This window comes from Apodemus sylvaticus, chromosome 9 (genome assembly GCF_947179515.1).
Source record: "Apodemus sylvaticus chromosome 9, mApoSyl1.1, whole genome shotgun sequence".
NCBI classification, from domain to species: domain Eukaryota; kingdom Metazoa; phylum Chordata; class Mammalia; order Rodentia; family Muridae; genus Apodemus; species Apodemus sylvaticus.
In genome coordinates, this window is record NC_067480.1 from 27,690,060 (window position 1) to 27,718,034 (window position 27,975).

Sequence of the window (27,975 nt, forward strand, 5' to 3'; positions counted from 1 at the left end):
CTGAAGGCTGATGGGTAACCCTGACTGTCACCTTGATGTGATTTAGAACCACCACGGACACAGATCTCTGGAGAGGTCTGTGAAGGAGTTTCTAGATTGAGATAACTAGGTAGGAAGCCACACTTTAAGTGTGGGTAGTCTTACTTCACAGGCCAAATTCCTGAAGGAGAAGAGAAGGCAACTGGGGCAGCGGTATTCATCTCCCTCTGCTCCCCGCCTGCACCTGCGATGGGGCTGGCTCCCTCAAGCGTATGACGTGGTGACGTGGTGACGGGCAGTTCCTTCAAACTGCAAACCAAACCCTCCCTCCTACATGCTTCTGTCAGCTCTTTTACCACAGCAACAAGAGGTAACTGATACGGGACACTGGCCAAGATGACTGGCAGGTAAGACAGTAACTGAGTGTGGTCTGGCACAGCGGTGTAAGGGGAGGTGTGACAGCGTCGCCGGGCCACTGATCCCCACATGTGCTCATGGTTGCTATCGCCCTGAGGCTGATGTTCGGTCTCTTCTATTTTACTTTCAATCTCTCTTTCTGGGGAATAAACTTTCGCCATTACCCAGAGCTAATTATTCCATAATAAATGGAACAGCTGGGCAGTGGTGGCACACGCCTGTAATCCCAGCACTGTGGGAGGCAGAGGCAGGCGAATTTCTGAGTTTGAGGCCAGCCTGGTCTACAGATTGAGTTCCAGGACAGCCAGGGCTACACAAGAGAAACCCTGTCTCAAAAAAAACCAAAAGAAAAAAAAAGAAAAAAAAAGAAAAAAAAAGAAAAAGAAAAGAAAAAACCAAATCCAAAAAGCAAAATAAATAAATAAACAATCAAACAAACAAACAAACAAATAAATAAATAAATAAATAAGTAAATGGAACGGATGTGGTTCTCAGGCTGTGGTCATGAGGCTGTGGGGGAGGAGAAACAGGCTTCTGCGTGGCCTTTAGAGCCATGGAAAAGGATCTAGATGATATAACCACAGAGGTCATAAAAGCCTACATGGTCCTTTGCAGAAATTGCTCATTTTGAGAATTGGCCTTGAATTTAGAACTATATGAGGAGATTCAAGTACTCTCTGGTCCAATGACTGCTTCATTAATTAGCCAGGGTGGACTTGGGGATATCTAGGACAGAGAGTTAAAATGGTCTCAAAAAGAAAAGACATGGGTAGGAAAAAAAGGAATCTATAGAAAACAAGCAAATGCTAGATGGGTTTATCTTACAGGAGGAAGGCTTGCATACAATCTAGACACAAATGGTATCGGAAGGAGAGTCCTGAGGCCAAGGACTTGCTAGGAGGGGAAACAAGGATAAGAGAAGTCAAAGATGACAGGCAGCACACAAAAAGCTAGGATGTGTTCTAGCTACTTGAAGGATCGGAGACCACAATGCCTACTTGATTTGCCTAAGTTTTAAAACTTTTTAAGAAATAATTTAAACTTAGTAGTCTATCATCTTTTTGATTTTACATAAAAACAGTTACTAAAGACTGCTGTCTGCTGGCTTGGAAACCACAAGAGCTGTGCCCAGCTGCCTGTGAAGCACAGGCTGTGTAAACCTATAAGGAAATGAGCTTTTGCTTTGTGTTCAGGGTCTGTTTTTAAGAAAGCAGGGGTTTGGGACTAATGATCCGGAATTCATAAAATTTATGTAAATTTAAGGATTTTTTTAAAAAAAAAACATTATTAACGATGTTCAAAGCCTTGATGATGATGTAGCTTTAGTAAATAAAAGACTAGGTTCAGCTCTCTGATAAGAAAAATGGTGAGACTCTTGGGACAAGGAGAGAGACTTTGAACTGACAGCTTGCCTCCACTACCAACACTGCTTCCGGTCTCCCTTTGTCAGGACCCTCCTTATGCTGAGTCTGCACCTCGCCAGCTGAGCATAGAGGACCTTCCCTGACCACGGTGACCCCATCCAGTAAGCTGGGGACCCAGGCAGGGTGAAGGCGGGCAAAAGCCAGTCATGTGTACAAACTCCATCCTTTCCAAGCAAGGTGCCCATGGCTGCTCTGGCTTCTTCAGTGTGGACTCACACCAATGGCTCCAGGAAGTTTCCAGGCCTTTAGCCTTGGATTAGGGTCTTTCTTGTTCAGAGGATTCCAATTCTTGGGCTGGACAACTCTCAGATTCTCTGCCTCTGTAGCAGGTAGACAGTTACTGCGAGACAAGCTAGCTTTCAATTGTGTAAGCCAAACTAATAAATCCTCTTTTGTAATATAGATATATATACACACACACATACACACACACACACACACACACACACACACACACACGCAGGCTGACACAGTCTCATCCTAAGGGAGAGTCACTACTGACTTTCCTGGTCCAGAGCCAATGGGACAATGAAGTCTGTCCCTTTAGTGGTTTTTGCACAGGTCTACACCCTGCTGACCTGCACCACTGTCTCAGAAAGCTGGCTGTCTACACAGTGCTTTGCACCTTGTGTTCGGGTGAGTTTTGATCATCTAACACCGTCTCTCTGCCCATGGACACAGCACACTCCAGTCCGCCAAGATGGCGGACGATGCCTTTCACACGGCACTACCAGTTACGTGCTCCTTATGCTCACATACGGTAAGGCCCTTGGTTGGGCACTCTTTACATCGACTTTCCAGCCCAGTTTCCAACCCCAAACCCCAGACTCTCTTAGTGGCTCACACATCCTAACTACCCAGAACCCTCCGACTCAACGACCTAGAACTTACAGGCCTCAGCTCCTCCTCCCCCGGGGACAACCATCTTCCCCACTGCTCCTGAGCCAGTGCGTGCCTCATAAAGGCTCTCCCCTGGTAACTAGCAGGGCCTGAAGCTAGGAACCTGCCCTGCCTTGCTCCTGCCTGGTGACTCTGACCTTCCTCTCACGATGAACTAGAGTGTGCTGGCTACCCTCCTGAATAGCTGGAGTCAGGGCCTGAACCTGAGTCGGGACAAAGCTCTCTACTGTTGTTGTTGGCTGCATAACTGCACATTTCTGTAGCAGGCTGGAATTTTCCTTTGGGCTTCACCAGTGTTCTACCTTGCTGGGACAACCTGAGAATTTCAAAGCTCCCTGGTCCCCAGGAGGATGATTATGTCAGCATGGACAAAGCCCCGACTGGGAACCCTGAGTGGAAGATGGCTACAGTGGGCATTTCCCAGGTGCACCGGGTGAACGTCTCCACTACGAGGAGACATGGAGACACTCTCATGTGCTGTGTGCTGGATGGGTGTACTTGAACCGCTGCCAGGGAACACATGGGGAGGGATGGGTGATAAATTTGGTACCCAGATGCTGGAGTACTAGGGTCCCCTGTGTCAGGAGTCTACAGAAAGAGCTAGGGGCTTCCCTATCTCCGCCACAGGGCTTCTCTGGTTCTCTTGCCAGATGTGTGACATGGTCATGGAGGAGACTGTGGAGAAAGGGACCAGGCTGCCTCCTCCCTGGGGCCAGGTGGCACATATGGAATGGTGACGTGGTGACAGTTTCTACGTGGTGCTAGAAGGCCTGGCACCTGTTTCCCTAACTGGCCATAGGACCTGGGAACGTTGCTCTTATCAGTGGTGCAGGATTTAAGAGGGGACAGGAGGGGCTCGTAAAGGGATCTTACAAGGGCAGAGAAAGCTTCAGTAATTGCCTCCAACTCCTCTTTGTTGACCACACACCTCTCAGTGATAAGAGATCTCTGCTGTGATAAGAGATGTCAATGTTGGACAATCTGGCCTTGACCACTTGCCTATACTCATGGGGGTGGATGGACACGCACATGTATGTGTGTGCACGTGGAGGCCAGGGGAAAACCTTGCATGTCACCTGACAGGAGCTGTCTATCTTGTTGAGACCTCTTGGACCTAAGCAAGGCTGACTGGCCATGAGCCTCATGGATCTGCCTGTTTCTAACTCTCCAGTTCCAGGATTACAAGTGTGTGCCACCAGGCCTGGCTGGTTTTACATGGGGGCTGGTGACCGAACTCAGGTCTTTAATCTTGCATGGCAAGTACTTCAGTGATAGAGCTATCTCCCTTGCTCTATCACCCCACTGTGTGTGTGTGTGTGTGTGTGTGCATGCATGTGCAGGTGATGTGGGGGGGTGATGTGTGGCGGTAACATGTGTGTAAGTGTATTACGTGTGATATATGTAATGTACATGTCAGGGCAATGTGTATGTATGTGTGTGTGGCATGTATAGTATATGTGGGATGTGTAGGGCAGAGTGTATGTATGTGTGTGTGACATGTGAATGTGAGTGTAATATGTGTGCGTGGAAAGTGAGGTGTGTGTGTGTGTATGTGTGTGTGTGTGTGTAGGGGCATGTGTGAGTGTGTATAATATGTGTGTGTGTGAGTGTGTGTAATGTGGGAGGGCATGGATATGTATAATGTGGGGGGGACATGTGTGAGTGTAATATTTGTGTGTGTGGGACATGTGTGAGTATGTATAATGTGGGGGGGCGTGTGTGCGTGTGCTTGTGCGTGTGTGTGTGTGTGTGTGTGTGTGTGTGTGTGTGTTACTAGACACAGACCTGGGGCCCTGTCCAGGTCAAACAGTCCTACTGAACATTCATGTGTTGAACTTGGCTCCCCTGCTTTCTTTAAAGGCTTCTTTTCTATTTTTTGAGATGGAAGCTTGCTATGTAGTCTAGGCTAGCCTTAAACTCTTTGTATAGCCTAGGCTGACCCTGAACTCATGATTCCTCAGCCTCTCTAGTGCTAGGATCACAAGCACACACTACCATATCTGACTCAAAAGCCTCCCAGATGACTCCCAAGGTATCACAACCTTCCATGGGAAAGCTGGTACATCTTTTTGTCATGTGACCAAGTCAAAAGATGAGACAGAGATAAAACTGACCAGAATTCAGCTGCTTGATGATAAACTCTATTTGGCGGATCATTTCGGCGCTGCCTTCTTTGATGAAGCACCGCAGGATTTCCTCCATCCCCTAGGCGCAGTGAGGAGAGAGCGGACACGTCAGGGTGGGATGTGACAGTGAGGAGAGAGCGGACGCGTCAGGGTGGGATGTGACAGACTACTTTCAGTGAGGAAGTTTCATCTAATACCAAAGGTATTTTTTTTTCTTATTTTCAGGGAAGGTTTTTTAAAAATAAAAATTATCTGCTTAGTATTAAACATTCATTTTAAAATTCATAATGAAATGGTTTTCTTCTTAGTTGACTACCTCTACTTAATTATAACATTACAATACACTTAGAAAGCTACCTGAAGAGATCATTAGCTGGCACTGGACGCCTGTATCCCAGGATTCAGCTGCATTTACACCACTGCCTTTAGTTTGGGAAATAAGTACTTTGAGGAGATGGTTTCTTTCCCACGTTTCCCCTAAGTTTATACACACTGCCTTCTGAATTTTAGGGTCATTTATGATCTTTGAAAAGCTGAACCACATGTTTTGAACAAATAGAAACGTTCTTCTAACAGCCGGGATTCCTATTCTATGAAAAGCATGACGGAGGGACCAGGGAGCTGGCGGGAAAGCACTGGTAGTACAAGGCCAATGACCCGTGGACAACCCCGGAGCCGCAGTGTACAGCTGTGGCGTCAGCATCCTAGTTAAACAACAGGTAGAGACGGGCGCAAAGACTGTAAGGCCGGGGTACGAAGGAAAGCAGCAGAAGCAAGAGATGCTGCCTCAAAACAAGGCGGGAGAACCAACGCCTAAAAACCTGCCTGCGCCTTTTCTATGTGCGCATGCTGCCCCGCCTCCCAGACAAACAAAAACTACATGCCCGGTTTTTTGGGGGGAGCAGTGTCTTACAATATATCCCTGGCTAGCTGAAATTCACTATGTAAACTAGGCTGGCCTTAAATGTAAAAGAGATATATCTGCCGTTGTCTCCTGAGTGTTGGGATTAAAGACACGGGCTACTATATCTGGCCTAATTAAAAACGTAAAGACAGAGCAATAGGCTGGAGAGATAGTTAGGCTGTTAAGAGCCCTTACTGATCTTGCAGAGGACCCATGGCCCCTCACAGTTGTCTCTAACTCTAGATCCAGGGGGTCTGATGCTTTCTTCTGGCTTCCCTGGGCATGAGGCATGCAATGGGACACACAAGTACAAGCAGGTGAAGTCTCCACACATATAAACGGAAAGGAAAGCCATACAAAATGATAGTTGTCATCACTGTGCCACTGTAATACAGTGATGCCAGAATTTTCCACTCTTAAGAGAACTAAAACAAACTTGAAGGTAAGATACTTAGGTAGGCACAGTGCAATCCCTCTCTCTCTTCCTTTGCCACAGCACTGGAGTGTGTGCGTGTGCTGTACTGGATCAAACAAGGTTATCTTGGCACCAAGAGAGGACGCATGTCTAAAAATGAACCCAAAACAGAACAACCGGCATCCAGAGAGGCTGGCTCACCAGCAGGCAAAACATCAAAATGCTTGACACTTGCCCTTGAATTTGTGGTGAAATGAGCCAGTATGATCCTTATTTTATTTTTATTTGTAAATTATTTAATTAATTTTGGAGACAAGATCTTACTATGCAGTCCTGTTCTTATTTCAAAATAAGATTTGATTTGTTTGTTTGTTTGGGAGACGAGGTCTCACTATGTAGCTCTGGCTGGCCTGGAACTCACTATGGATATGCCTGCCTCTGTCTCCGAAGAGCTGGGACTAGAGGTATGAGCCATTATGTCTCGCTAGGCTAGGCTCTCTTTGTAAACAGCCTGGTCTAGAGGCAATAGCTATAATGGAATCAAAGAAAGTCCTAGCTCCCTGAGGCAGGTCCCATGCTACCTCGCTCAACTCGCTCAACTCCTCCCAAAGACAAGATATCTATCACTGGTACTATTATGCAGATGTCCGTGTCTGAGAAAATGGACGGCCTGTGTGCAACTGTGTGTAAGAGCTGTGCTCTCCACTTTTGCAAATTGTACCTAATAAATGGCATCTCGTCCAGCGGATGGCACAGTGGGCGATCGAGCGGTGAAACGGCAGCTGCTGGGTCTGGGGGCATGGGTGGTTCAGGTGAGAGGGCACAGCTGAAGCCCTGGAGTAAAGTGAGAAGCTCTGGGAGCTGGGCCAGAACTGTGGAGGACAGCGTGCGTGCCGGGGAGGCTGGGATGAAAGCATACGGAGAGTAGACCATTGAGGAATAATCTAGAAGAGAGGAAAGACTGACAGGTGTCGTGGAGGCAAGGAGAGAGGGCTGAGAGGCTATGGCAGCTCTTGTGAGTCCAGTCAGACAGACCAGGGCTCCAACTATGGTCATCAACCACAGTCTGCCTTAGTCCTTGGCTGCCAGAAGGGCTGACGGTTCTCTCTGCTCACACAGTGGCCTCATCCGTGCTTCCATCCCACGAGGGTGAGTTAGGGGTTCTCTATCATTAGGAGACAGTCACGTGCTCAGCCCCAACACACCAATAGCCATAATGGCTACCGAGAGCATAGGAACAGCCAGAGACAAAGAGCTCATTCCAACTCTTTTCTTGCAGAGGCAAGTCTGTGATCTGCCCATATCTTTATAGATCACTTGAATTCAATAGACACTTGTTCTTTCTTAGGCCTCCGCCTTAATTAGCACTTGGAAAGCAAACATCTCAGCCTGTGTGTAGTTAGGGGACTGCTTGGATACCTCACATCAAATATTCCAGTGAAAAATCCTATATATATTTTTTAAAACCACATATAGTAGGTAATGTTTAATCTAAATTATAGAAATGAGGCATAAAAAATAACAGTATTCTTTGGGTGTGTGGCACATGCCACTGTATAACCCTAGCATTCAGGAGGCCAAAGCGGGAGGACCAAGGCCCCCAGCCTGCCCTGGGCCAGAGTAGGACCCTGCCTCCAAAAATAAGCAACAAAACCTGGTATTTCATCCTAAAAGCAATGGCCTGGCACTTCAGATAACCCTGGACAAGCACAGGTTTGGAAGGGTGACAGGGCCTCATCGCCTGTCACTCAGATGCCTCGGAGGGCACAGTGTACTAAGCAGGAGGTTAGGGAACTTAACTCAGCTACAGTTAGAGCAAACAGTGAAACACAGCCCAAGTCCACCTCAGTGGAAATGCTCGAGATCAGAAAAGTCTGGAATTTTTAGATTTTGGATATCTGTATATACATAATAAGATAGATATAGTAAGAGTGGAACCCAGGTCTAAACAAAATTAATTTATGTTTCGGTGTTCATACTATGTCTACATTACTTAGTATACATACAGACACACATGCACTCACTCAGTCAGGAGTGATTCCTGAGACAGTCCCACTGCCCAGCCCACACTGGCTGGCCTCAGGCTCACGACCTCCTGCTTCTGTCTGCTGAGTGCTGGGACCATGCACCGCCCTACCTGCCTATACCACATTTTTAACAGTTTTGTGGATAAAACGGTTTCATGGTATGAACTTTGCATCTATGGCTTCAAGTCTGTGCTCAGAAAGTTTCTGATTTTGAGGCATGTTAGATTCTGCATTGTTTTTAATTGATTGGAATTTGTTATTAAATATACTTGTCACTGATTCTCTTCTCATGTATACATTTAAGATGACACAAAGGTTTTACAGATTTATTTTAATTTTTATGTGTGTGTGTGTGTGTATGTGTGCCAGCCACATGAGTGCAGATGCCCTCAGAGGCCAGAAGAGGGAGCGGGAGTCACAGGTGGTGTGAGCTGCCCAGTGTGTGGGACTGGAATTGAACTTGGACCCCCAAGAAGAGCAGCAAGTGTTCTGAACTGCTGAGCCATTTCTCTGGCCCCTGTGGTTCTGGATTTTTTGTGTTAGGGAGGCTCAGCTTGCCCCAGCTGGGATGATGGGATAGGGTAGAGAGGAAGCAATATGGCCAGGTTTCTCACTGGACTCCAGACTGTATTAGTGCTGGGATGTGGCTTAGTGGCAAAGTCCTTTCTTAGTCAATAAAGTCACATTAATTTCATCCCTGGTAGTTTGGGGAACAGGAGACAGAAAGGGAGGGAGAGGGGGAAGAGGTTTTAATTTCTGGTGTGAGACACTGCAGCACAGATGTGGAAGGCTCTGGAAACAAACGGGAAAATGGGTGTGTCCCTGGCTGTGTGACTCTAGGCAGAGAAGACATCTACTCCCAAGTCATTGGTAAGAAAATGGACACAACTATAGTCAGTCCTTCGGGGGTCTCTGAACAAGCTTAGTAGGAAGACGCACCTGTTCCAGTACCAGAAAGAGCAGTGAACACCACTAGGCACACCTACTGTGTGCATGTACATGTGCACAGTAGGTATGCGGAAGCCAGAAGGTAACTCCCAGGAATTAGCTCTCTTCTACCATTCTGGTTCTGGAATAGAATTCAGGTTGTCAGGCTTGGTGGCAGGTGCCTTTACCCCCTAGGCATCTTGCCACCCCTGAATACTAGTTAGTTTTAACGTGGAAGGCAATTTAGTTCCAATTGTTGGGTGTGTTTATACAGACGGACGGTTCTTAAATGAATCATGTCTTGTTTAACCATTGATGTGATTTTAGATAAACAACTAAAGATTTAGTATTGGGCGGAATGTTCTTGTGGTCTCCCGTGTTCTGAGTGTGGAAACAGGTTTAATCCCTTCACCACAGAATTTAATATGTACACAGCTACTCTGGTTACACATAGCATCAGAAAAAAAGGTCAAAGCTTTAGTGGTTTTGCTGGCTAGGTTTAGAAACAACTCTCCTCTCAAACTCAGACACTAATCCCTTAGCCGTTGTTGCTGTACTTCAAATATAAGAACAAGTGTAAACAAAGCAAGGAAACCCTTCTTCCCAGCAGCTGTGCTGCGAGGCAGTTTTAGAATCTGCCAAGAAACACCTCCAACATTACAAAAATAAGCCTTCAAGAATTTCCCCAACACTGTGGCTTTTTACCATTTACAATTTTTACCATTTCCTCGTGAGATTCTGAGGAAAGCAACATATTCTCCCTTGAGAAAAACCACTAGTGTATCTTTTACGAACAGTTTTTGGGGAGTCTGCCCTGGAGGAAGTGGAGGTAGCCTTCTTCCCACATGATCCTGGGAGGACCCTGGGAACTGCTCAGGGCTTTTTTTTTTTTCTTTTTCTTTTTTTCTGTGAGACAGGGCCTCACGAGAAGGTCTCACAAGAGCCTTGGTCTTTGCAGTGATCTTCCTGCCTCAGCCTCCCAAGGACTGAGGTGACCCTTGTGGACCACAGTGCCAGCTCAGGACATCTCTTACCATGGCTCTGGCCTCCTCACGGATGGACGGGATGGAGAGGATGCTGTACAGGGCCCCATTCACGTATGGCTGTATCTTTAAGGGGACAAAAAAAGAGAAGTCATTTGCAAGTTTTCAAATACTGTTCAAGTCAATTATCAGAAGTCCGGCTTAATATCCTATCCTTCAGAACGCAGAATGCACATTTCACAAGAGACACCTCCGTTTGTTTGTGACAGCTGCAACTGAAGTCAAACCTAAATCCACCACTCTCTCTCCACCTTTTTCCTGCTGTGTCACTGCTTGACTGATGTGATTTCCAGCATCCTGGTCACTCGGCACAGAGTCCCTATGGAGTCTGCGCTTTACTCCCAGGGTTGCTTGCTGAGTGTTAGTGCTAAGATCCTTGTTTTCCACATTGGCTGCTACTGTCCTTGGATGACAGTGACACAGCTGAGGATACACTGTCTCTAAACCAGACCCATTTCTAAAGCTTGCTCTGTGATCCAATTACCATAGAGCTGAGCCTTCGCGCCTGTTCGATTTGATAAGAGTCCCTTTTTCCATACTCAAAAAATATTAGCATGCAGGCGAATATGTGCATCTTGCTCCTGATGGCTCTGGGACTCATCTTTCAAGCCCAGGGCTATCTATCTAACACAGGGTACACAGGTGCAACCTTTGTCTGCTGCAGCTAATACTCTTGCAGTTTCTAAAATACACATAAGTATTTGTATTCTCTTTCCTTCCTTCCTTCTGAGATGTGTTTGCTTCAGCTTGACATAAGAGCTGATGATGACCTTGAACTTCTGACTCTCCTGCCTCCGCCTCCCAAGTCCTAGGTTACAGACCCTACACGGTTTACATAGCTTTGGGGATTAAAGGCAGGGCTTAAAGAATACTAGACAATACAGCCCTTAAGCAAATGCTCTGGCCACAGCTGAAGATGGGGAACTGACTCGTTGATCTAAGCCATTTGCATTTCCTTAAGTGGGGGGGGGTGGGAAAGAAGGTGCTTCCTGTAGCACTCACCTGCCTGAGTGAAGAGAGTCTAGGACTGAAGATACTCTCTGGCTGTTGTAGTGGGACTAGGAAAGCCCAGCATGACTGTCATGGCCATCTAATGTCTACCTGCTGAAGAGGCCAGTGTCAGCCGGGTGGTGCGGCTGTGGGAATATAACTGTGTGTGAAACGAACTAGACCAGAGCTGCCTGCTTGGAATGGGAACAGATGCGTGGCAACCTAGTGCTCCTCGTGACCCAAGGATCCTACCAAGTGTGCCTACTGAAAGATGCCCTGTGCCAGATCTGTCAAGACACGGCTCACAGTGGCTGAGGCTGAGGCTGCAGTGCAAGGGGATGCCATCACCCCAGCACTCTGAAGGCTGAGGCAGGAGAACCAAAAGACTGAGGCTAGCCTGGGCTACACAGAAGGTTCTGGCCAGGCTGGGCTACTGTGAGATGCTATGTTTTCTGCAAAGACATTTTTAAAAAGGAAGTGAGAGATGAATCACCTGTACCTATTTGATTTTGTGAATTTGTTATCCTCTATATTTTAAAATAACCAGACAATAACACCAGCTGTGGTGGTAATCAGGTCATTCTGGAGGGCAACCTGAGCCCTACACATACTATGAGCTGGTAGCCCCGGGGGCCACATATCCCATGGAGCTCAGTGTGGGGTTCCATGGGACAACTGTGGAAGTGGAGCTGGAAGGCGTCAAGGCTCTGTCTACTAGAAACACGGTATGTACCAGGGCACGGTGCAAATCAGGGAGTGCTACGGTAGTGAGGCTGGGAACAGGAGACCCAGGAAGCAATAGAGACTGGCCTCTAGTTGCCAGGGGATGGTTGTCAACTGATGATGAGCTCGAGGTTGCAGTATCTCTTATGCAAATCAAGTTTACACAAACATACCACCAGAGCTACTGTGAAGACACGAGCATCCACAGACAGACATCAAAAAGCAGAGGACACAGGGGTAAGAATCCAGCCAGGAGACATGAAAGCACGGCAGGACGAGGGCCTCACTAGTTCACTGGGAGCAGAGCACCAGAAAATGAGGCATAAAATGTTAGAGACTATACGAGATGCAGAAACTATATGAGATGTAAGTCACTTACAAAAATGGCCAGAGGAGGGGTTGGGAGGCGGCTCAGAGTGGATTAGATGCTTGCTATGAAGGCAGAAGGCCCTGAGTTCAAAGCACAGTACTCTGTAAAAGGTGGGCAGGTATGTCGTCCTATAACCAGCACTTGGGCAGCAGAGACTGGGGTCACAGGGCTGCCAGACCAGCAGAACAGGAGAGCTGTGCTCTGGGTGCTCATGGCTCTCGCCTTAGGAAATGAAGTGGAAAGCAATTGAGGAAGATACCCAAGATCAAAACCAGGCCTTCATGGACAACACACATCCGCACTCACACACATATGCATGCATACACATATGCATGCATGCATACATGCAAAAGACCCTCAAATCCTCAAATAGAAATATATGTCTAATGCAGCAACTGCCCAAAGCCTTGTGTAAGGTCATAAGGACCCAGGTCACTATTATAGTCCCCCATTCCACCACAGGGCCAGCAGCCTGAGTACCTCATGGTTTTCATGTCCAAGGAGATCCGAAAGAACTTTCAGCATGAGACCCGCCACCTTAGCACACATGTTCTTTCCTGTGGGATCAATGCCACATAAAATGCATGTCAGATAGGTTAGCACCAACCATGTGTGACCTTGAGCTGGTCACTTATGTCACTCTGAGGCTTCAGTTCTCTCCCTTTTAAAATGGATTATTATGCTGGTGGGTTTGGTGGTGGTGGTGGTGGTGGTGCTTGCTTATAATCCAGGGAGGCAGAGGCAGGAAGATCTCTGTGAACTGGGGGCCAGCCTGGTCTACATAGGGAGCTCCAGGACAGCCAGGGCTACATAGAAAGACCCAGTCTCTAACAAACAAACTAAAATAGACTATTGGCATCTGCTCCAAAGGGAGGTGCAGAATTAAGCAAGCCCACATAAACCCCCGAGAACTCAGAAGCTGGTCATGGCCTTGACAACAGTCAGAGTATGGATGGGCTAAGTGGGCATTCTGTATCGTCAAAAGCATCACCAAACTGCAAGCAAGCTGACGACAGGAACCGGTGGCGGGGATCTGACAAGCATGCTGAGAGCTGGGGCTTCCATGCAGGCTCTCCCTAGGGCGTAGACTGAGCAGCAGTCACTGACTTTGTGCATAGCACATGCATGGCTCAGAGCAAGAGCCCTGCAGGCGGGGACCAGCTGGCTTCTTGCCCTCCTTTCTCACAGATCCTAGGGAACAACAGCTGGACCAAACACACCTTCTAAGGCATCTCACGTAGCAGGTGACAGAGTGGGAGAGGGCTGATGTGTGTATACAGAAGCTGAAACTCCCAGCTCCAGTGAGCAGGAAAGTCTTGGTTTGTTTGTGGGGGAGGGGTTGCGTTGGCTTTTGTTTTCGAGACAAGGTCTCCCACAAAGTCTCCCACAGACAAGGTCTCCCGCAGCCCAAGTGGCCTCCAACTTGTAGTTCATCCAAGGATGACTTTACATTTCCGATCCCCCTGACTCCGCCTTCTGAGTGCTGGGCTAGAGGCAGGCACCATCATGCCTAGTGCATGTGGTGCTGGGGACTGTGCACGCCAGGGAAGCATGCTGCCAACTGAGCTGCACTTGCAGTGGGTGAGAAGCAGCTGTGGTGCCCATGAGAACCTCCATCTCCATCAACATGATTTAATGTCACCACTTCTGCCACCAACTTAACCCCAGAGGCTGCTGGGAGCACATCTCTGTCTTCAGTGGCAGGGATCATAACTCTTAACTTCCTGTATTTGAAAAATGCAACCAAGTTGAGACAAGATGTGAATGGATTTCCTTTCCTCTCTGGAAGGGCACTGCATACATACAAAACTGCAAATATAGTCTTTCATGGTTAACAAGGTATGTTGGCTTCAAGGGATTGCTAGCTTCAGACCTGGCTAGAAATGCTTTATTCAACCCTGTCCTAAATTTTCCAGGGGTTGGGAGGGACAGATAGCAAGCTCTACTGGGCTCATTGGATATGTGGGAAGGTCTCTTCCCATCCATCCTCCATACTAGGACCTGTGTTATGTGGGTGTGGGCATGGGCGTGGGGGTGTGTGGATTACAGGGGGGCTGTGGCACCTGCACTGCGGAGGCAGAGGTTCATGAGCAAAGCCACAGAGTACTCCAGCGTGTAGTCGGACAGGCAGTCAGGGTCCTTCAGCAGGTCAATCAGCCAGAAGATGAGGCCATCTCGAATCATCGCCGTCTGCAGTGGCCGCCTAAGAGAAAACAACCTTAGTAGGTGAATTAACTGGCAAGGGACTTTCCATGCAAGAGTGGTTCACGGTGCAAACAGGGACCAATTGATCTATGAAAAACAGACTCTGGGGAACAGCCTATTGTGAAGCCCATTCAACTGGGACAATACAAATTCTCTACCTTTTAAGGACACAATAGTATAATGAAAGATTGAGGAGTAAGAAGGCCTTCCGCTTTGAAAAATCTCCTTTTCAATATCTAAAATTAGCAGACTGCGGCTTCAAAAATGTAAATGTTATCAATAGCTTTGGTTTACTTGATCCAGGCAACTGGTCACAGAAATACTTCTTTGAAACCAAATCAATTTGGGGGTGGGAGGCCCACATGATTACATCTTATATACTTCCAAGTATAGGACATGCACAAGACAGGCAGAGCAACAGAAAGGATATAGGTGACGGCCTAGGACTGGGAATAGAAGGAAGAGTGGCAACAGTTAGCAGGAGACTTTTGTCCCGTGGTGATAGAAATGCTCTAACATTAGGACTGGTGAAGTGGCTTGTGGGTAAGGGCACCTGCAGCCAGCCAGATGTTGCAGCCATGCTGGATGACCTGAGGTTCATCCCTGGGACCCACATGTCGGAAGGAGAGAACGGACCTACAGGTCATCCTCTGACCACCACAATACACACATAAAAGTAAATAAATGGGAAATGTGGTCTACAGTTAGCTTGTGATGGCTGCAAATCTGTGAAAACCATGCCTGTCCATTTATGACGGGGAGAGACGGCTCAGCTGTTAAAAACACTTGTGAGTTTTGCACAAGATCTAGGTTCAGTTCTCAGTACCTGCATTGCAGCTCAGAACCATGTGTTGTAACTCCTGTTTTAGGGGATCAGATGCCCTTTCCTGACCTGCAATATGTGTAACACGAGGCACACACATGTTACACAAACATAAACTCAGGCAAAACAGTCATATAAATAAAATGATTTTATTTTGGAAATAATGTTTTACTCCGTAGCCTTGGCTGGAGTAAACCATTATGTAGACCATGCTGGCCTCGAACTCAGAGAGCTCCACCTGCTTCTGCCTCTCACTCGAACACCTAAGCTGTTTTAAGACCACACTAGATCTGATACGGAAAAAAAACATCAAGAGTTGAAGAGAAGGCTCAGTGGTTAAGAGCACCTGCTGCTCTTCCAGAGATCCTAGGCTCAGTTCCCAGCAACCACATGGTAGCTCACAGTCATCTGTAACTCCAGTTCCAGGCGCCTCCAAGGGCATCAGGCATGCACATGTGCATATACACATTCAGGCAACATAGTCACATATGTAACATATTTAAAAAGAAATACTTTAGCAGGGCAGTGGTGGTGCACGCCTTTAATCCTAGCACTTGGGAGGCAGAGGAAATCCCAGCACTTGGGAGGCAGAGGAAGGCAGATTTCTGAGTTTAAGGCCAGCCTTGTCTACAGAGTGAGTTCCAGGACAGCCAGGGCTACACAGAGAAACCCTGTCTTGGGGGTTGGGGGTTGGGGGGTGGGGCAGGAAAGCTCGTGACTTTTAAGTCCCAAGTCATTCGAGGTCCAGGCCATGCTCCCACAGAACTGCTGGCCACACGAGGTATAATGAGAACTACTTCACTATGGGGGTTTACCCCTAAGCCAAGTACCTGGCTGGCACTAATGCCTCCATACTAGCTAGAAGAAGGCCCTGGAACATTCACTGTGATGTCTTCCTCCACCTCCTGCAGCCTTGAACAGCAGAGCTTAGGTTAGAGAGAAATTTCCAGCTGTAGCCTGGAAAGTCATCTAACTAAGTGTTTTTTTTAGTCATCTATCCTAAGTGTTAGCAGAAAGATACCATTCGCATCCTACGATGTCATGAGAATTAAGTAATAAGCAAATGGCGGTTTAACAACAACACCACACACACACACACACACACACATCAGCCTGAGCTCAAAGGCGGAGACTGACCACTGGAGACTGACCAATGGTCCTCACCTGAGGCTGAACTTCTGCAATGCCCCGAGGACATTCTCCCGGGTGATGACATCCTTGTCTTCCTCCTTGAGCCTTCCCTCCAGCATCCGCAGCACCTTTGTGTTCTGGGCCAGGTAGAGACGACCTAACAATGTGCCAGAGATGAAAACAGGAAAGACGTAAAGAACTGGATGCTGTGTGCCACGGCTGCTTTCTAGTAAAGCTCTACATGGGGTACACTAGAAAGTTCTAGAGGAAACTATTAAAGTGTGTCTTTTCTGAGTTGGGGTGGGGGTGCATGCCTGTACTATCAGTACTGGCAGCCAAGGCAGAAGCACGGCGGGTCTGTGGCCAGGCTAGTTCATACCCAGGGATCCTGTCTTAGAGCAGTTTACTCAATCAGTGATACACTGAGAGAATAACCAATAGGAAGCCTTTCTTCTGTAAGCTGAGTACAAGCCATCGTCACAGCATGTGACATCTAATCCTGAAGGACCTCCGAGGAGGAGGAATGGAGCTGTGTCGTGAGGCCCTGGCCTTCACAGAGAGGTAGCCAACAACTGCTTCTGCCACACTCCGCTGTCCCCTTTAGACATGCCCAGGGCCTGATGGAGGTGGAGGCCCTACCTGGGACACCTTTATAAAGTCACTACTAACCTTTCGTAGGTTTCTGCATTGACAGATATTAATTTTAGACAGGATGATTAGATGAATAGATTTCAGTGCGTACAATGGGTTATAATAAATGTTTGCCAAATGAACGGAATAATGAATTAAATAAACTTGTTGAGTATCATGTATTCATAATCTGAAAACTCCTTTTATTCACATTAAAAATACCTCAAAAGGGGCTGGGTGTGGTGGCATACATTCCCAGCACTCAGGAGGTAGAGGCAGGCAGATCTCTGTGAAATCAAGGCTGCCCTGGTCTACAGAGTGAGTTCCAGAACAGCCAGGGCTACACAGAGAGAACCTGTCTAGAAAAATAAACAAATATGCAAAAAAAAAAAAAACAACCAACAAACCAACAAACTCAAACAAATAAGAATCAAGGAATCTATGTGGGGTATGTTGGATGAATACATCTGTGAGTGGGGGAGTGTGGGTGGCACGGGATATGCATGGAGGTCACACAACAGTTTCAGATGTCAGGTCATTCCTTCCACCATATTTTGAAGCAGGGTCTCTCTTGTTCTGGCACAGTGCTGTCCCACAAACAATTCTGTCTCAGCCTCCCATCTCACCCTTGGAACGCTGGGATCCACACCAGGTCAGCAGGCATAAGTGAGAGCTTTCCCTCGCTGAGCCGTTTCACCTTTGCTGAGGTTTGGCCTTTTACAGTGTGCTAAGAGCAGGCCCCAAGACCAGAGGCCAGAGTCGGTGCTTAGATGCACGTGATGCTATGTGACTTCACTCCCAAGTTATTTCTGACTGGTAAATAAAGATGCCTACTGCTTATATCTGGGCAGAACTGAGATAGGTGGCGCTTGGTGTTCCCGCCAGGGACAATGCTTTATTGTTTCCGAAACTTTCAAATCCTTTGAAGACGGAAGGAAAGGGTGCAGGGCTGCTAAAATAAGCTTTACCTGCTTTACCAACCTTCTATTGGCAAGTAGGAATTATAACAAAAATAGTGTTCCCTATCATACAGTTAAAAACATTTAAATTGTTATAAAATCTTATGTATTATAAAATAAGCTCCAAAGGCAAGAAAATTTGCTCTGACAGAAACTCAGGCATAAGAACTAATTTTCACAAGATATGTTAGATATAAAAGCGGGGGTGGGTGGGGGCTTGGGCTACTTTAAGCAGTTCTGGAAAGCGCTCGTTTTACAGGGACGCCAGGTTGCTCTGCTCAGAGGAATGCATCGCATCACCTCACCTTCAGCCAGGGAGGCCAGGGCGTTGATGAGCCTGGCCATGTACTGTCGCACAGCCTCGCTCTTGGAGTGCAGCAGTTGTAGCACGCTCCTCTGCAGGCGACAACCATTGAGAGAGAGAAACAGGGAGGTTAGCGGGGACAAACGGAGGTGGGAGGGGGAGGTGCCCCACTGCCTGGTTTGCTGAGGGAAACAGGCTTCGGCCACACAGGTAACCTGCAACCAGAACAGCAGGGCACATCTGGCTGCTACTGCTGCTGGCTTTCCAAATGAGAGAAACACACATTTACTTCAGGCCCTCTGACCATGAGAGGACTATAGTAAATGGATTTTTTTTTAAAGACACAGATTCTGAAGAACTGATTAAAGACCATGAGAAATGTTAAGTAAGCATAGTTCTAGAAATTGGATGCAGACCCTAAAGTAAATTATAAGACAGTACTGGGCAAGGACAAATCTCCTGATCTCCACCACTTATTCCTCAAAAGGTGGAGAGCTAGGGACAAAGCCGGGGACAGCACAGACAGACAAACAGAAGACAGAAGCAAAATGGCTAGATTGCACTGTGCTCCTCCTGTGACCTCACAGCACAGGGGCAGGGAGGGAGTATTATCCTAAGAGGGCAGCACTGAGGGTCACAGCCTTAGGATACTCCAGGTCTGAACCAGCAGGAAGCTACCAAAACACAGACAGGAAGTCACAGTGAAAGTGCATGTCTGTCACCCCAGCGCCTGGGAGGCATAGGCAGGACAATCTCCAGTTTGAGGTCAGCCTAGGCTATAGTGAAATACTCTCAAAAACCAATGGCTACAAGGCTGGAGGAGGGACGGCTCGCGGCTAAGAGCACTTGCTGCTCTTGCAGAGGACCTGAGTTGGGTTCCTAGCAAGCGTATGGCAGCTATCAACCAGGAACAACGTCAATTCCCGGGATCCAATGCCCTCTTCGAAGCTCCTCAGACACAGCATACACATGGTGCACATACATACAGGCAGGCACACGCACACGCACACGCGTGCGCACACACACACACATACACACACACACCAATAAAATCTAAAAAACCCACAAAAATCAAAATTACAAAAAGCAAACAAAAAAGCCCAGTAGCTGGAATATAACTTAGCAACAGAGTATTAAAATATCCAGTGTTGCCGGGCGGTAGTGGCGCATACCTGTAATCCCAGCATTCTGGGAGGCAGAGGCAGGCGGATTTCTGAGTTCAAGGCCAGCTTGGTCTACAAAGTGAGTTCCAGGACAGCCAGGGCTACACAGAGAAACCCTGTCTCGAAAAAACCAAATCAAAAAAAAAAAAAAAAACCCACAAAAAATCCAGTGTTCAGAAAGGAGGGGGATGGGGAAGCAGAGGGAGAGGAGGAGGCTGGAGAGAGCATCAGTTCGGGAGATGAGCCAGGAAGAGTCCGCAGGACTTTGGAGAAGGAAGGCTCCTGAATGGTGGCCCATTCCTGATATAGAGGACTCCGAGCGAACCAGGCCGAGTGAAAGGGCCACACGCCACCCCCACGATGCCGACGGTCCTTGTCCCATCTTTATTTAGGCAAATGTCCACTGAGGCATAACAGAACTTACAGGTCACCAGGGCACAGCCGGAAGAGGGTTCACGGTGAGCATGGAGTTAAGAGGTCACCGAGTCCAGAAGAACATTCCCACAGCCCAGGGACAACCTTACAAACAGCAGCTCTCTCCTGGCTTCTACCTTGCATTGACTCTTATCCTTGGATTTTGTTGTTTTGGGATGTGTGTGTGTGTGTGTGTGTGTGTGTGTGTGTGTGTGTGAATCACTCTCCTGCTTATCTTTTGAGACAGAGTCTCTCATGGAGCCTGAAACTCACTGCTTTGGTAGACAGGCTGGCCAGTAAGCCCCAGGGATCCCTTGCCTCTGCCCCGCTGCACTGGGATTATAAGAACACACCCCAGCACCCAGTCAGGCTGCCTGCCTGCCTTCTTTCTACCATGGGCGCTGGGAATCCATGCCTGCGTTGCACTTCACCAGCTGACCTTTCCCCTAGCCCCAACTTGGCCTGTTTTTTTAAAAAAAATGAGACTGGCTAAAGTAAAATATTTACTTTATTACAGAAAACACTGGTGCATCTTTTCAGATCTTATTTTGAATCCCACACAATATGCGGAGGTTAGTTTTAATTGTCACCTTGACAGTCTAGAATCCCCTGGGAAGACAGTCTCAATGAGGCGCTTCTAGATCAGGCTGGCCTCTGGGAGCTGATGGGGATTATCTTGATTTATGTGGAGAGACCCATCTTAAGTATGGGCAGGCCCAGCTCCTGACTAGGAGGTCCGAGCTCTGGGAGTGACGGTGCTGAGCGGAGCACGCGCCTGTATCCTTTCCTCTCTGTGGATGTGACCAGCTGCTCCACACTGCTGCTGCCTCTGTTTGCTGGCCAAGGTGGACTTGTGAGCTAACAAACTCTTTCTCCTCCAAATTGCTTTTGTCACAGTGTTTTATCACAGCAACAGAAATGAAACCAGGTCAGGAGACTGTACTTCAAACTCTGAGCCTCTGCTTTCTGACTTGCAAAAGACGGTCATAATGCCCACATTTCAAGGTGATGTAAGAACCACCCATGATCTCTTATGGAAAAGCACATAACAGAATGTTCTGCACATAGTAGGTGTGTCTGGATATCAGATTTCTTCCTTTCATCCCCTGGTAGGAGTTGCACTGGCTTCTTGAGTTATACTTAACTTACTTTTTTTTTTTTTTTTTGGAGACAGAGTTTCTTCATAGTCTTGGCTGTTCTGATACTTGCTATTGTGTAAATCAGACTAGCCTTGATCTCACAGAGATCTACCTGCCTCTGTCAAGTGCTGGGATTAAAGGTGAGCACCACCACACCTTGTAATTAAATTAAAGTAATTAAAATTACTTTTAATATTTGGCTTTAAAGTAGCTAGACAGCCTGGGCTACACTACTTACTTCCTGTGTGCAAATCTGGGCATGACTGTAAAATAGCACCCATCTTTCCCCAATAAAGTTACTTAATATTTACAAGAAAGAACAGGGTTATGTCATTTCTGTTGAATGTGTATCTTTTTCTCAAAGCTCTCATCCTCTTGTGAACTGAAGTTCTCAGAAGGGGCTGTGCATCTAAAAGCTCTCAGGCTATTCAGCTTCTGGGACTGGAGTTTTACACTTGCAGGACAGCATTCCAGGTACCAACCACTTTTATGTACATGAGTACACTGTCACTGTCTTTAGACACACCAGAAGAGGGTGTCAGATCTCATTATGGATGGTTGTGAGACGCCATGTGGTTGCTGGGAACCACAACCTCTGAGTTGAACTCAGAACCTCTGAAAGAGCAGTCAGTGCTCTAACCACTGAGACATCTTTCCCAGCCCATGTACCATACTTTTAAACAATATAAAACTCCTGATGTGGTCAGCCCAGACTCTTGTCCACATCTGGACAAACCTGACCCTGTGCTGATGAAGTCCCAACTCCTCTTTTGCATCCTGCAGAAGATCCTCCTCTTGTGGATCCACTATGGCCCCATCTTTTCACCCCATAGAAGTGTCCTTGTGAGATCAACTCCTAAGAACTAGAAATAAAACAAGTGACTTAAAAACCAAAATACAGGGCTGGAGAGATGGCTCAGTGGTTAAGAGCACTAACTGCTCTTCCAAAGGTCCTGAGTTCAATTCCCAGCAACCACATGGTGGCTCACAACCATCTGTAATGGGATCCGATGGCCTCTTCTGGTGTGTCTGAAAACAGCTATAGTGTACTCACATAAATAAAATAAATCTTTAAAAAAAACCAAACAAGTCGGGTGGTGGTGGTGCATGTCTGTAATCCCAGCACTCTGGGAGGCAGAGGCAGGTGGATTTCTGAGTTCGAGGCCAGTCTGGTCTACAGAGTGAGTTCCAGGACAGCCAGGGCTACACAGAGAAACCCTGTCTGGAAAAAACCAAATCCAAAAAAAAAAAAAACAAAAATAAAAACAAAAACAAACAAAAAAAACCCAAACCAAACAAACAAATAAACAAAAACACAAAGCTAGGCAATCTGGGTGCTGCCCCAGGTCCCAGCTAAGCTAAGATTTAGATACAAGAATCTCGGGAGCCCAGGAGCTTGAGTAACATACCAAAACCCCAACTATTTTTTTAAATAATAGTTCAGGGGAGAGTATTCTCAAGATCCTGCCCCTCTGGGGAGAGGAGACATTTTCTTCTGCACTACTAAGGTGCCTGCATTCCTATTGGCCACCCTTATTAAACACATTGGTTCACAGACAAAACAGTCAAAGTGCAGGGCAGTTCACCATGGCTTTTGTCCAGGCACTCTGCGGCCAGACGACGGTCCCCAGGCATGTACATGATACATTTGCATATATGTAGGCAAAATACTCACACACACAAAATAAAAATAAACAAATCTCTTTCTAAAAATGGCTTAGATGGTCAGGCATGGTGGTGCACTCTGGAGACAGGGACAGGTGGATCTCTGTTTAAGGCTAGCCTGCTCTACATACTAAGTTCCAGGTCAGCCAGGGCTACAAAGTAGAATCCTATCTCAAAACAAGGGAATACCCCACCCAATCTCCAAAAATGGATAAGATGGTAATTTTCCTTTTCCTATTATTTGTACTGTACTATAATTTTTTTTTAAAAGTTGGGACAGTGACTACTTCACTTTTTTTTTCTTTTGACACAGACCCGTGTAGCCCTGGCTATCCTGGACTCACTATGTAGACATTTGTCCTCTTCATCCTGGGGTTAACGGTGCACCTGACTTGGTGGATATTTCTTTATGAAAGGAAAGAGGTTGCAACCTAGAAGTTTCAAAAGTGTGGAAAAGTTCTACTTCTTCTATTTTTGGTTATGAGCCTCACCTGTAACAACTGAGCCATCTCTCCAGCACAAGGGTTTTGTTTGTTTTGTTTGTTTTTGAGACAGGTTCTCTCTGTGTAGCCCTGGCTGTCCTGGAACTCTTTCTGTAGACCAGGCTGGCCTTGGACTCAAGAGATTCACCTGCCTTTGCCTCTCAAATGCTGGGATTAAAAAGCTGGATGCCACCCCTACCTGTTATAAATAGCTTAATAAGACCTTCAGATTGTCAATGTTACACCCTAACCTTTGAGAACTACTAAGGCAGAAATAATTAGCCAGCCAGCTCAATTTCCTCAATCAACCCTGGAGTCATGGTAACCCATCAGCCTTACCAAGGAGTCATCCTACCCTACAAGTTCTTTGTTATTCCTTCTTAAAAGAAACAAGAAAATAAATAACTAGATAAATAGATAGATAGCTACGTAACTAGAAAGAAAACAGGGAGGGCTGGGTTGAGCTCAGTTGGTAAGGTTCTTATCTGGTAGAGTATTTGTGAAGCCCTGACTTCCATCCCCAGCACCATATATAAGCCAGATCCAGGCAACAAGCCTCCAACCCCAGCATTCAGGTTGTAGATGCAGGAAGATGGGACGGTCAAGGTCATCTTCAGCCGTCACAGGAAATCTGAAGCCAACCTGGACACTGTGAGACCCTAACACCAACACCAACACAAAACACCAAGACACCAAATAACATAGTGGATTTGAAGGAACTGCATCCTTCCATGGCTACAGAGATTGTAGCATTTGACAAAACCCACCATTGCAACACCAGCCATGAACTCTGAAAATGGAGCATCATACGAGTGTGAAGAGGGAGGAGGGGAAAGGGAAACTGACAGACAAGGGGCAGAGAGCATCAGGCCATGCGGCCTGTCTGGAATCTTCTCCAGCACTGAAGTAGGTCAAGAGGTGAACACAGACGCTCAAGCAGCTGACCAGGAAGTGCCCGGCAAGCACTCGGACAGTGTCTAGAGAAACCAAGGCTGGTCCTCTAAGGGCCTCCCCTGCCACGGGAGGCCTGGCTGCCTCTTACTAACCTGGTTGTGGCTGTGGCAATCCAAGAGGTCATTGCTGATGTAGGCTTGCAGGACGGTCTCCCTCTGCTCCCCAGGATGGGACGTGGTCAAGCGCTGCAAAGACAAACACAGCAACAAATTCCTACCAGGAAGAGCTGGGCCCTGAAAAGTGAGCAGACGGCCAGGAGGGCAGACGGTGTGGAGGAGGTAGGGGAGTTCAGAGAGAAGGGCCCAGGCTACCTGTAGAAAGCTTGCCATGACCCTATCCTAGAGAGACCGATGAGCAGTCTCTCTAGTTGGCTGGGGAGGCAGATGGGAGAGAGGTTGACTAGCTGGTGAGAATCTGGGAAGACATTCAATCTGTTATGTTGCTATATGGATTCATGTAACATCCACAAAATAGAAATTCTGGTGGGACACATGTGACTCTGTAGTAATCCCCCACATGACATTTTTGGCACAGTCCTTTAGCAGCCCACTCTTCAGTGGTGATCTGGTCAGCTAGCAGCTCCTCTCTCCCTCTGAAGCCTCTCCTTCCTGTCTTTGTGTCTACTGGCTCTGGCCTGGCCCTTGCCACTGCTGCGCACAGCAGTCTGGGTAAGGACGGGAGAAAGCTGCGCACCTGATGTGAATGACCTGAGCAACTGTGCTCATAGTCCAGGACAATAAACACCCTGGGGTTCAGAATCGGCTTGTGCCTGAGGTGTGTCTGGCACATCCTGGTTTGCAGCAGGGAGGGATGAACTGCTAGCTGGCCAGATCACCACAGCAGGTGGGCGGGGCTGCTAAAAGATTCTGCCAAAAAATGTCACATAAGCGAATTACTATGGAGCCATGAGGCTGGATGGGGACTGGAGAGAAACACAGGCAGAGTAAGCCTTTTCTGATTATCTGGAGAAAGTGCCGTTTCCTCCTTTAAGGGAAGCCTTTCTCAGCAAGAGGCCCAGGGAGGGTATGGACTGAGTCACAGCTGGGTGGCAAACACGCTGAGTATGGTAACTGAGCTGACGCAAACAAACCAGGGCCGGGCGGGGCAGCCCTGGATGACCTCTCCCGGGCACCCACCTAATCAACAGGCCCCTACACACCAGAGTAGAGAGTGCAAGGGTCTCCCCTTGGATCCCCAGTATTCCTCATGGCTGCCAATGAGGCCAGGCCAGGACGCCCACCACATGCTAGGTACCAGTGAGGACTATTTCTGCTCAGGGGTAGAGAGGTTGCTCAAAGAGCTCCAGTCCCAGGGTCCTCTCAACTATGGGGCTCCACCAAGGAGCCTGACACCACTCGGGTGAGTCAGAAAGAATTGTACGGTGAAAGGCTTTGGTGAATAATTCTCAAAGTGTGGTTCAGAGAACTCTGGGCATCCCCAAAAGTCTTTCATGGGACCAGAGGGGACACAGTTATTTTCACACTAACAGTAAGATGGATTCTGCTATGCCCTTGATGAGTTTCTCAGAGACTGGCAAGTCCTCCCAGAGGCAGACACTGAAGGCGGGCAGCACAGAGATGCACAGCAGTGAGGCTCTTCTCACTTGCTTAGTTGTCTGGGAAACGACGATTGTTATTTATGCTAGCATGCCAACTTATTTATTCTACTGGGAATGATAAAATATTTAAGTTTTCTGTTTTAATTTTCTAATACTATAAATACTGTTAAAGATAAAATTTGCTGGGTGGTGGTGGCGCACACCTGTAATCCCAGCACTTGGGAGGCAAAGGCAGGCAGATTTCTGAGTTCGAGGCCAGCCTGGTCTACAGAGTGAGTTCCAGGACAGCCAGGGCTATACAGAGAAACCTTGTCTCGAAAAAACCAAAACAACAGAAAAACAAAGATAAAATTTGTATAAACAAAAATCTTCAGGGTCCTCAATAAATTGAAAATGTAGAGGGGTCTGGATGCTTGAAAATTGACCCAGGCTGTAACCGGTCAGCCCAGACTGAGGAGGAGGAAGGGGAACCCAGAGGAGGCCTGAAGGTGTTTGTCCTGAGGCCGACCCAGTATTCATTCCCAGGGCGCTCTGGAGTTGTGCCTGGCTGGGCTTGCCCACATACTCTGTCTAAAATGCAGGCCCCAAGTTGAATATAGCATCCGACCAGGTAGGGGCTGGGTGGCAGGGGCGGCAGCCGCATTACACAACAGTATAGAATGTGTCACAGTAAGACCAAGGGCTATTTCGGGAGCTGATTTTCTTGCTGGGGGTGGGGGAAGAGCTGATCTAGCTCCTGCTGTGTAGAGCAGGCTGGCCCTGAATTTACAGAACTCTAGCTCCCTCTGCTTTCTGTGAGCTGGGAATAAAGGCATGTGCTCCCGCACCTGGCTGGAGGGAGCAGCTTTTGACCTCAGGTCTTGGTGGTGGCAGGCAGCAGGAAGGGATTTTAGTACAGGGGTTACGTGATACCAGCCAAGTTACCAGGTCGCCAGCCAAGAAAATCAGTGCTGGCGTTGTCTCTCTGTTTTTTTCTTTTTAACTTCAAGGAGGGTACCTACCCAGCGCAGAGCCTGCAACAAGAAGGCTTTCAAGCGGTCACTCCCCCAAATCAAATCCTTCTTCAGCTTCTCATAATCCAGGGAGGGCAGTAACGGGACATCCTTCAACTTCCTGCTTGGTACAGAAAGTTCAAAGAGATAAAAAGAGCAAAGGGACAATGCCATGACATCTCCTGAGCATCAGGACACCTGCTTAGACCGAAGGATCCCGCAGTGGCCCAACTGCCACCAATTCAGCTGGCAGAATCCCAGTGTCCAGGCCCCACCAGGCCTCAGCCAGATCAGCCCTGCCTGCAATGCTGGGTGGGTTTTATGTAGCTAAATTTAATTCTTCTTAGATTTCAATGGCATGCAAATTTTCTGTAATGAGCATGAATTACTTATATAATAAGAAAAAAATTACATACTAGGTTTTGACTTGGTTTCTGTGTTCAAACAGGGTCTCAGTGTGTGGGCCAGGCTGACCTCCCACCTCTGCCTCCCAAGTACACTGATTATAGGCTGTGTCGCGTAAGTCCAACTCCCTAAACCCATGCTGACCTTTTGAGTTTGCTAACTGCACAGGGCTTGTGTAAAATATTAACCCTGGGAAGTCTTGTGGGGGCTGGAGAGGTGGGGCAGCAGGTAAGGGCACTCGCTGCTCTTACAGGAGAGGGGAGTCAGGTCCCATTCCTAGCACTCACAGGGTGGCTCGCAACCATTTGGAACTCCAATTTCTGGGAACCCTGTAGTAGGGATTCTAGGAGAATCACCGTGTCTGGGGTAAACCTTGGAAGGAAACAGATGTGTTTCACTGTCTCGAGGAGGACAGGCAATGACAGTGATGTTTTCTGTGATCTGCACAGCTGTTTTCCTGAAGGAGCTTCCCAGCCTCGGCAGGACCGTGGTCAGAGGAAGGTCCTGGCACACCTGGGGGAAGGTTGAGTGCAGCAAACACTACACAATGGGACTAAAGGTGCAGAGGCCTGCCATCTTCCTTCAGGAACAACAGACTCCATCAGGGACTTTGGGATGAGGAACTAGTTTTACCTCTCCTCCCAAGACAACTTTGGTGTAACAATAAAAATGTCTTTGCATGGCTGCTCAAGGTTCAAGTCCCTCCCTGGACCTCCCTGCTGCCTTGGAGCCAGAATCCCCTCCTTCTTTGTGGAGCGCCCCTCCTTCTTTGATTGACCTGCATAACAAAGAATCCTGACAGGACCCAATACCCTCCCTCTTCTGGCCTCTGCAAACCATGTGGTGTATATACAGGTAAGCTGGAGCACACACATACACAACAGTCAATGCATTACATACACAACA

The 27,975-nt window shown here is 47.6% G+C and overlaps 1 protein-coding gene and 1 long non-coding RNA gene across 4 annotated transcripts in view; one reads left to right on the forward strand and one right to left on the reverse strand.

The window, feature by feature from the left end:
- Window positions 1-27,975, reverse strand: part of Armc9 (armadillo repeat containing 9) — a 128,870-nt gene that overhangs the window by 68,187 nt on the left and 32,708 nt on the right. For all 3 annotated transcript variants that reach the window (XM_052193602.1, XM_052193604.1, XM_052193603.1), the window contains exons 12-19: window positions 26,674-26,788; window positions 24,207-24,299; window positions 18,299-18,389; window positions 16,438-16,561; window positions 14,309-14,448; window positions 12,726-12,802; window positions 10,154-10,228; window positions 4,835-4,925 (exon numbers count right to left, since the gene is read on the reverse strand). In XM_052193602.1, the coding sequence (XP_052049562.1) occupies window positions 4,835-4,925; window positions 10,154-10,228; window positions 12,726-12,802; window positions 14,309-14,448; window positions 16,438-16,561; window positions 18,299-18,389; window positions 24,207-24,299; window positions 26,674-26,788 (806 nt within the window). The remainder of the gene's footprint in view (window positions 1-4,834; window positions 4,926-10,153; window positions 10,229-12,725; window positions 12,803-14,308; window positions 14,449-16,437; window positions 16,562-18,298; window positions 18,390-24,206; window positions 24,300-26,673; window positions 26,789-27,975) is intronic.
- LOC127692968 (uncharacterized) lies at window positions 302-27,960 on the forward strand. Its single transcript, XR_007979561.1, has 3 exons — window positions 302-386; window positions 27,113-27,183; window positions 27,519-27,960. It is a non-coding gene; the product is annotated as an uncharacterized LOC127692968 (long non-coding RNA).